Source organism: Sceloporus undulatus, chromosome 6 (genome assembly GCF_019175285.1).
Source record: "Sceloporus undulatus isolate JIND9_A2432 ecotype Alabama chromosome 6, SceUnd_v1.1, whole genome shotgun sequence".
NCBI lineage: Eukaryota > Metazoa > Chordata > Lepidosauria > Squamata > Phrynosomatidae > Sceloporus > Sceloporus undulatus.
In genome coordinates this window covers 40419380-40429523 of record NC_056527.1, presented here as the reverse complement: position 1 = coordinate 40429523, position 10144 = coordinate 40419380, and the positions used below count along the sequence as shown (strand labels likewise).

The 10144-nt window shown below is 41.2% G+C and overlaps 1 protein-coding gene across 2 annotated transcripts; it reads right to left on the bottom strand.

Moving 5' to 3' along the window:
- Positions 1-3252: 3252 nt before the first annotated feature.
- Positions 3253-9347, bottom strand: IL6 (interleukin 6). Of its 2 annotated transcripts, XM_042475995.1 has the most exons (5): positions 9206-9347; positions 8000-8184; positions 5734-5847; positions 4390-4536; positions 3253-3765 (listed from the first exon to the last, which is right to left on the bottom strand). In XM_042475995.1, the coding sequence occupies exons 1-5, from the start codon at positions 9225-9227 to the stop codon at positions 3598-3600; spliced, it is 636 nt and encodes a 211-aa protein (XP_042331929.1). In that variant the 5' UTR covers positions 9228-9347; the 3' UTR covers positions 3253-3597. The 2 variants fall into 2 exon arrangements, with proteins under 2 accessions (XP_042331929.1, XP_042331930.1); XM_042475996.1 differs by lacking the exon at positions 5734-5847.
- Positions 9348-10144: the final 797 nt, after the last annotated feature.

The window sequence follows — 10144 nt, the reverse complement described above, 5'->3', positions numbered from 1 at the left end:
TTTCCAGTAGTCTTGAAGCTGATGCTGAAGCCATGCTTTCTTGCTCATTCACAGTGAATTTCATCATAGAGAGTGGTGTGGTGGTGGTGTGAAGCTGGACATTGTTGGGTATGTTCATTTGTGAATCTGTACATGTATCTTTGCAGACAATGGTAGTTATAGCCCATCCCTTGCAAGAATGTGTCTCTTCTACAAGTTTTCTACAAGTTTCCAGGAAGCTTTTGGTTACAAGCTGTTGGTACTGTAAGCAATTGCCAGCATTCAATGAGAGATGGTCCTCTCTTGGATCTACCATCACACCTGAAAACCTTTTCTGCTCTTCCAGTGATGTCTGCATCTGTGTTGCCTTATATAAGGAATAAGAGAATGGTTGTTAAAACATGCAGGCTAATAGTATCTTCTCAATATGGGCACAGTAATTTTCAGTTACTTCTTGGGTATGTATGGAACTCTACTGATTATTTTATGATGAGATAGGCAAGCCTGGTCCTGAGGGTTTCATGAGAGGTCAGTGTTTCCTTGCTACTGAGAAGTAACTGTGTGGATCTTGGTTCAGTGGGCAAGAAATGGACATTTGACCTTCCCCTTCCTTGTACTGTGAGAGCTATATGTATATGTGCACATATGCAGCCATAACTTCGCCATTTCAGCTGGTTCCTTGCTGCATTTTGAAATCCCAGAATCAGTAAAACTTACTTGAATTGAACTGGGGAAAAAAACCCCAATTCTCCACATTACCACATACCACATTACACTGTAAATGTGACATTTCTCACTCAGTTTGGACATTTGTGTCACAGCTTACCCTTTGAGGGAAGTGGTCTGTTGATTAATGATTCACATCAATCCCCTGGGAGCTTTCTCCATATGTGAAGGACTCCTGACCAACTGAACCATTCCAAGTGGCCACAGAGAAAATTACTTGTTATCCAACAAGCAAGGAGGCACATATTCAACAGTTCTATTGCACCTGATGCTCCAGCTGTCAGGGTAATGTGCACAAGGTGTATTTTTCTGATGATAGTCCAAAACACACTGGCAAAAAAATCCAGTTTTAGAATGCTTTAATTGCCTGGTTCAGTGCTAGGCAATCCTGGTAATTGTAGTTTATCATGGCTCTCTGACAGAGAAGGCTAAATATCTCACCAAACTACAGTTCCCAGAATTTCCAGGGCAGTTAAAGTGATCTAAAGCTGGGTTATTTCTGCAGTGTGATTTGGACCGATGATGATTTTATTCATTCATGTTCTGCCTTTCTCCCAATAATGGGACTCAAGAGAGACAACAATATATTTAAAAACAACATAGTTTAAAAACTACAAAAACTTTGATAGAAATATAAATAAAAAGTTATTTAAAAAGCAATTAATTTATGAAGTTAAAACATTAAATTATACAAGATTACACAAACCATACATCATCACAGTTCAATTGTCTAGGATCAGCAATTCTTAACTATGTGCCATAAGTGAAGGGTAGCACTAAGAATTTTCCACATATGGGGGTTTCTGGAAGTAGACTTCCTTGCATTGAGGATTACCAGATGTCCTTCTTTTCCAGTACATGCCTTACTTTTAATCTTCTGTCCAGAAGGAATTTCAAAATGTCCTCCATTTTAAGCATGACTAAGAAGCATGAATTTACATTTATATGAGTGTTTCTAGCTTTTATTTTGTGATGTCCTCCATTTTGCAGTGCCTTGTCCTCCTTTGTGGTTGCATTACACCCTGGTTGCATTACAAAGAAACAACCTGTGAAATCTCTATTATAAGAAAGGTAGGGACCTCTATGTACTGGGATAGGTATTCCTGTTCAACTGGAAATGATCACTTTTCTGTACACAGAATGGGTACCTTCCAGTTGTTGTCATGGTGGTTTCTGAGTTATGTAGGACTGAGAAAGGATTTGTCACTGTCCTCACAGTTTTATTTGGTTGGCTTTTCATGTAGTCAGGGCAGCACATAAACCTGTTGTGCATGTTCTCAGAGGTCATTTGAGCAGGATGGTTGCACATTTTGCAGCATTCCTGAAGAGAGTGCTTCTTTCAGATAACTACTGAGTGGCTGTCTTGCCTCATGCCTTTGCATGTACTCAGGAAGGAGACCTGGGGTACACACTATAGAACAATGGAATGCTAATGTGTGTTGGCCTGACATGAACCTCACTAGGAGATAGCTGTCTACTCTTCCATGTGGGTGAATCACAGACACTACAGAGAAGAACAGGTTGCTCACGTGTAACCGGTTCTTCAAGTAGATATCAAGTAGATACCTGTGAACTCATAGAGCCCATCCATTGTCCCCCTCGCAATCTATTGTCCCTGCCTAAAACATCTAGGTTAGTTGTAGAAAGTTCTAAACTGTTTCATACAGGTGTAGAACAAGCCATATCTGTGAGTTCACACATGACCGTTCAGAGAACCAGATTTACAAGTTGTTTACCTGTTCTTTTCTGAAAACAGAATACCATCTTTGGGGGAAATAACGCTAGGGGTGCAAGCCCTCTGCCTAAAAGATCTAATAAATTCAGTGGCCACCGAACAATGAGTACCTATTTTGCAGGATGGTAGAATGGATCATCCTAGAAGACTGGTTGGAACAATAATCAGAAGAACTCTATACTGATATAATTAGCTTGCAAGGCCCATTCATGGTGCTGGTAGTAACAGAAACTGTAATTGCAATTTTGATTACCATTTTCTTCCCACAAAATATGGATCAAGGTTGTTCATAGAATCGTAGAATTGGAAGAGACCACAAGGGCCATCCAGTCCAACCCCATTCTGCCATGCAGGAACTCTAAATCAAAGCATTCCCTACAGATGGCCATCCAACCTCTGCTTAAAGACCTCCAAAGAAGGAGACTCCACTACACTCCGAGGAAGCGTGTTCCACTGTCGAACAGCCCTTACTGTCAAGAAGGTCCTCCTAATGTTGAGGTGGAATATCTTTTCCTGCAGCTTGCATCCATTGTTCCGGGTCCTGTTCTCTGGAGCAGCAGAAACAAGCTTGCTCCCTCCTCAATATAACATCCCTTCAAATATTTAAACAGGGCTATCATATCACCTCTTAACCTTCTCTTCTCCAGGCTAAACATCCCCAGCTCCCTAAAGGCTGTTTTTAAAAGGCTTATAAACTACACTTCATGTTTAATATTTTCTAGGATCATTTTGTATGGACAAATGCTAAAAACATCTTGACCTAACAGCCAATTGGCATCTAAAGTAAATTTAATATGAAGCTTGTACGGGAATGGTAATACAATACAATTCAGTAACACTACCAGGAAATGTGGACACAATATTCTTCTTTAAATAGTTTATAAAATAAAATAGATAAATATTCTTATGTCATATTTTCAAGTTAAATATTCAGTGCACCAAAATCTGTTAGGCAGATTCTATTTTAAATTATCACAAAGTTTTCCGAATAAAAATATATAAATTCAATAAATATATTAAATATTATAAATAGATTGGTATATACCCCCTTAAAGAGGAACAGGTTCTCAAAGAGAACAACAATGCCATCTGTTTTACCACAGATATTCTGAGAACTGATGTGCCTGATTTAAAACATTCAGGTAAAAACTGGCCATTCATAGTAGGCGAAAAGCTCTTGCAGTTTTCTCCATAAATGAAGTAAAATCTTGAAGTATGAGGTGCTTGATAACTGTAATATTCCAACCTATTTGTTCACGCAGTTTTGCAGAAATCATATCCTGAGTGACAGGAGGCGGCACAGTTACAGTGTCAGGATCGCTGATCTGTTAAGAAAAGAAGGGATAAAAGCTCATTAGTTATAACGCTCTTGGCTGAAAGAATATTGTGTTCTTTGATTGACATATACTCATTTACAGAGAAGAAGACACCAGTGGGTAATATGTTCAGATTACAGAAGCCTTTGCACCCCGAAATGCTAAATACTTTAACTAGATTAAATAGCATCTGGTTTTGTAGATTTGGCGCAACTTAACTACACACACACACACACACACACACACAAAACATTTAATCCTGTGTTTGGCATTTGGTAGATCCATCTTCTTGAGGGGAACTGTCTGCTATAGTCAATCACTTTCTAATTCTTCATATGCCTATCCCTTTTCCAGGTAAGTCAAATACATACATTAGTTGGTGCTGGCTCTGTCTCCTTGAGTAGGGATTCTGTTCTGGCTTTTAGTCAGAATTTTAAAGAAACTATCCAAGATGTGGAATCTGTGAGTAGGGGTCAGCATCTTGGATATCTCCTACAAAGTTAGGACTAACCCGGAGCTGGTTCCCTTCTCCACTAATATGGAAGCAACTGCTAAATGCATATATCTACTTTTCTAGGGGCTCCAACATGACCCTAAGCACAGCAAATGTGGAGGGCTCACTGTATTACTTACCATTGATTTCAAGTTATCTGCTAGTTGCTGTGTTATTGGCCAAAGAGATCCAGCCCCTTCTTCACTCTTGCTAAAAGTATCATCTATGTATTCCAAGTATGCCCTATATGCATAAAGGCTACTTGAAAGTCTTCTCAAGCATGCCTCCTGAAGTGGAAGAAGGAGAAAAAAATGAAATAATTATTCTTCTGAAACATTATTTGAGCAAAAACATTATTCTTATGATACTGATCAGTTCCGATTTTGCAGTGTGTTCAGTTACAATTAAGTGTAAGGACCCTCAAAAGCCTAAAATAAACAAAAATTACTCGTGCCTTTCCTAATATATAGATAATTATAAATGTGATGATCCTTGAGAGGGTGTCCTGGGAGTCATAGTATTACTTAGATCTCCCCCGCCCCCAGGGCAGGTCCACTGTTACAAAGAGAGATCCAAGTTTAGAAGTCTCTTCTAGTCTCTGCCCCCCAAAAAACCTTCCATAGTGCTTTATCAGAGCCTAGATGTAGCTATAACAAGTTGCATTTGGGGTAATAGAGCACATTTCAAGAGGAGTGAGTGAAAACCAAATTACAGGGAGACCTTGTTATCCGCTGGGGTTCCAGGATCCCCCGTGGATAACAAAATCAGTGGATGCTCAAGTCCTATTAAATATAATGGCATAGCAAAATGGTGTCCCTTATATAAAATGAAAAATCAAGGTTTGCTATTTGGAATTAATCCCTTTTTTAAAAAATTGAAGCTGTGGATGCTTGAATCCGTGGATAAAAAAACCGTGGATAAGGAGGGGCGACTGTACTATACTGGTAACAGGTATGTTTTCTACCAGTAGTTGCTTTTTAAAGTTGCCTTGAAAGAGGATTTTTAATATATTGCAGAGGTATTTGACAGAGATTTTTCAAATATTGTATCATTTTCTTGTCCATCCTAAGGATTTTTTTTCTTTAGAAAAGGTAATACGCAATGCAGAGAGTTACTTTTAAATACTATAACCAGCAAGAGCAACAGATTACTCTTTAGCCAGAATAAGGAACAATGGAAAGGAATTATTTCTTTTCAAAAAAGGTAATTTTTTATGCTCTGCTGCTTGCTTAACCAGCACTAGAGGAGGCAAGAAAGGGATAGATAAAGGGTGAATCAGTAGAAACTTTGAATCCACAGGTTTCAAAGCCTTTCTAGTTGGCCAAATGAGGAGTGTCTATTGCACAGGAAGGGCAATTGTTTCAAAGGGAAAGAAAACAGAACAGAAGGGGAAGGAAGACAGCAGTGCTACTAACATTTCAAACTTAAATGCTTAATAGAAAGCTATATATTTCTGTTACAAGTAAATATGTTTCTTGTCTTGCCTTTTGGAATCCTGTATGAGAACATCCATCTTCAGGAGTGATCTTTGGAAGATGGAGATTATTCTGCACCATCATTTCCATGCTACCTTTGCACACATTTTGCTCCTTACAAAGCTAGGAAAACAAAAGAACATTTCATTGGTTTTTTGGTCTGTGATCACCTCAGCACTATATTCTGAACCAACTGTATACATTACACATGATGCAAAACTCTCCATTCACTAAGTGGCAAATCGTTTTTCTAGATGCTTCTAACCTTTTCTATCACACCATCCCCAACTGAAGATGCAGCAATAAGAGCAATACTAGGATTGCTTTAACTTAATGTAAGTGTAGGTTTCCCTGTGTTTTAAGCTTCTCTGTGAAAGTTTGATCTTTTTAAAGGTAGACAGGGTCCTGAAATTTCCCAGGCACCAAAATGAAAGCATGAGGTTTCAAATTTGAGACTTTAACTTTCTTTTTCTTTTGCAGAAGGTATTCACGAGTGCTAGGGTTTCAATTTCAATGTTAATTTCTTTCAGCACTACTAGCCATGCAGACAGCTTCTGGTAAGTGGGGAATCCTTTGCCTGCACTCCCCAAAACACAGACAACCAGTATACTGTAGTCAGAGGTGGTATGAAGCCCTGACCTCTTTCTAATCTTCCACCAAAAGAAGATTGGCATCAAACAATGAAATGCTAGTTGCCTGTTTGGAGTGGTCAAGAAGGACTTCACAACAAGAGATGTGTAAGTCTCAGCTGGTGTTTCTGAACAATAAATATAGATATGGACCCCAATGGGACACATTAACAGAATTATAACTTCATTTTAATAGATCCTTGTAAAATTCTAAACTAAGAGCTGATGTAAACTTCTCAACCCCATCTTTAATAAAATGTAGTCATATTTGGAGTCAAACCACCCTTAGGGGGTCACTTGGTGTGGCCCACACCCCTGTAGTGACTCTCTTGACAAAGGTCCTGGACTGCTGGGCAGGGAAAGCTTGCAAGGTCCCTTTGGCCTTGGCCCAAAGAAAGGGGATGATGCAGTCCCCATGCAGGGTGACCAGAAGTCTTAACCACAAAGGAGGACAAAACATCTTAACATGTAGCACATTAAAAAAAATGTATTTGACCTCCTCCCATTTCATACCATACAGAATCATTACTTAAGATTAGGAAGAGGTCAGGAGTACAATGACTTGCACATTGTAATTCCCACATACAGCTGAATGTCATGTTAACAGCTGTGACACGAATAACTAGTGCAATTAAAATTATACCTTCAAATACCAACATCGTATGCAAAATCTAAATGTATTTACATATACATGGTAAAGATTGACTTAAAATGTGATTTTTTAAAAAATAGAACAAGAATAACTTGTTTAAAAAAATAAAAATTTGAAATTTTAATTTTAAAAAATTCTGGGGCCTCTCCTTCCTCCTCTCTCTGAGCTTTGTCACACTCCTGCCATCGCTTAAAGGAGGCCTGCAAAACCTAAGGCCTGGGGCCCACATGGAGCCCACCAAAGGATTTTGGGTGGCCCGCAAGGACCTGGAAGAACTTCAAGCCTCCTCTGCTGCTCAGCCTCCTCCTGAGGAGAGGGCCATGTGGAGGGGGACAGGCAAACGCTCACCCTGCAAGGTTCCTCCACTGCTTTGCTTTCTCCTGAGAAGGCCAGGGGGCAGAGGAAGAAGAGGGGCACATGCTCACCCCCTCATGGCTTCTCTGCTGCCCGAGAAGAAGGCCAGGCAGAGAAGGGGGAGGATGGAATTAATATTAATTAATTAATTAATGTTTAATTAAAACCGATTCGTGGCCCGAAGGAGTTCAACCTATTTTAACTTTGGCCCTTACCTACTGCCAAGTTGTGCAGGCCTGTCTGAAAGCATTTGAAAGGGAAGCAGGTAAAGGCCACAGCCTGTTTCTGTCAAGATATTTGGGAAGCAGTGGGGTCACCCTCCCCTTAGGACAGTGAGTCCCAAACTTTAGTCTTCCAGTTGTTTTGAACTTCAGCTCCCAGATGCCCCAGCCAGTTTGGCCAACAATGGTCAGGAATTCTGGGAGCTGAAGTCCGAAACAGCTGGAGGACCAAAGTTTGGGAAGCACTGCCGTAAGGTGTCACCTGGTGCACTCCACAGCCCCAGCACCACCCACATGATGCCACTGCTTCTTAGTGGAATCCCCCTGGACAGAAGGCCCAAGTGTAGTCCCTGTCTGGGAAAAGGAAGATGCCTAGGTCACCCTGCGGTTCCTCCAGGCAAAGAAGGCGATCCACTCACCTGCTCTTTCCACCGGGCTGCTGTGGCCCGGAGCCTCCAGATCAAGCCTTGGCAAGCGCGCTTCAAGGCCTCTCCATTGGGCAAAGTTTGGAACAAGGACTCAGAGTCCGAATCTTCCTCTTCTCCAGAAGAATCACCCAGTGGGAAGGCCTCCAGGAAGAGGGCAATGACAGCAAAGAAGCAGCCTGGGACAGGCAGAGAGCAGGAGGAAGAGGGAGAAGTAAATAAAGTTGGCGTATCTCCGCAAGCCAAGAGAGAACCCCCACAAAAATAATGACAGTTCATACATGCATTTCTGCTTACAGTGATATAAAGTCCTTTGCGTTTTCAAATTCTCTTCATTCATGTAATTTCTTTTCTTTTTTTTAGTTTCAAACCCCTCACACACACCCTCCCCATTTGTATATCAACCTTGTAGTTTGGATTTACAGTGGAGCATATGTGTGTGTGTGTGTGTGTATGTATATACAGTACAGTATATCATATATATATATATATACACACACACACACACCCCTACATATATATATATATATATATATATACACACACACACATATATACATTTTATATATGTATGTGTATCTATATATACATGCACACACATATATGCATTACATATATATACTGTATATATATATACACACACACACTTATACATTTGATAATATGTATATATACACACACACATATACATTTGATATACATACAAATGTATGTATATATACATATATCAAATGTGTATATATATATATATATATATTCATACCTATATCAAATGTGTGTGTATATATATGTATATATATATCAATATATGTATATATACATACATACATACATAAGATGTGTGTGTGTGTGTGTGTATGTATATATATACACACATACATAGATCAAACGTATATACACACACACACACATTTGATATTCTTTGATCTTAATCCTCCAGCTATTGTGGCCTCCAGCTCCTTGGAGGTTCCCTGGGCTGCATCCACACTGCGGGGATAATCCGATTTGATCTCGCTTTCATTGCCATGGCTCCATGCTCTGGAATTCTGGGAATGGGAGTTGATTGTAGCCCCACTGGTGCCAGAACCAATATCCATTCTCAGAATCCCAGAGCATGGAGCCATGGCAGTGAAAGCAGTGCCAAACCGGGTTATCTCCGCAGTGCGGAGGCGCCTTCTGCCAAAGTTGCCTCCAACTTACAGGCTGCGAGAAGGAAGCGCATGGTGCTGGTCTGCTGGGGCGAGGGCTGCGGGGCTGCTCCTGGCTCTTCTTCTTGCCTGGCGGGGCTGGGAGGCTGCTGAGTCGGAGGGCATCGCTGGACCTTATTTATTGGAGAGGGTCACTTGCTGCTCGGAAAATCCCGGGTGATGAAAAGTGGCGCAGCGTCTGCCTCCCTCCAGCCCTTTCTCAAAGCCTCCTCCTGGCCCTGACCCTGAGGAAGAAGGAGGACCCAGGCTGCTCTGCTGGGAAGTCAGCTGCTGAGGTCACCGGCCAAGGAGTTGCACAGGGCTGGACTGGGAGTCACTGGGAACACAGCCAGGCCTGATGGGATGGCATGGCTGGGTTGGGGGAGTGTGTGTCAAATGAAAAGGCTGGGGAATCCTGGGAACTGTCATTTTCTGAGACAGTCAGCCTTCTCTTTCAGACTCCAGTCCCCAGGATTCCCTAGTTAAAGCAGTCTCAAACTGGATCATTTCCCCAGTGTGTTTTGGACTTATAAATCCAACTCAACCCAATACATTTATTTCAATTGGAAGGACACCCCTTTAGTGATTCCCAAACTTTGGTCTCCCAGGTGTTTTGGACTTCAACTCCCAGGTGCCCCAGACAGCTTGGCCAACGGCCAAGAATCCTGGGAGCCGAAGTCCAAAACATCTGGAGGAGCCAAGTTTGGGAATCCCTGTCAAATAAGGCCATTTTGACCCCACTGGGAGCAGCAAGGAATAATCTTCACAGTCATTGAACAGCAGTTGGGAAGAGATCAGCTGAAGTTTGTCTTAATGTTGTTTGACTAAAGTTAGGGAATCACTTCTCTAGTTTTTTGTGGGTTTTTCAGGCTATGTGTCCATGTCCCAGAAGAGTTTATTCCTGATGTTTTGCCAGCATCTGTGGCTGGTATCTTCAGAGGATGCTGGCATG

Excerpts from the sequence above, each read along its gene's own strand:
- IL6 (XM_042475995.1), bottom strand. The coding sequence starts at position 9,227 with ATGCGCTTCCTTCTCGCAGCCT. Across the intron at positions 5,848-7,999 it reads CAGCCCGGTGGAAAGAGCAG|CTTTGTAAGGAGCAAAATGT; the intron begins GTGAGTGGATCG and ends TTGTTTTCCTAG. Across the intron at positions 4,537-5,733 it reads CTCATACAGGATTCCAAAAG|GAGGCATGCTTGAGAAGACT; the intron begins GCAAGACAAGAA and ends CTTCCACTTCAG.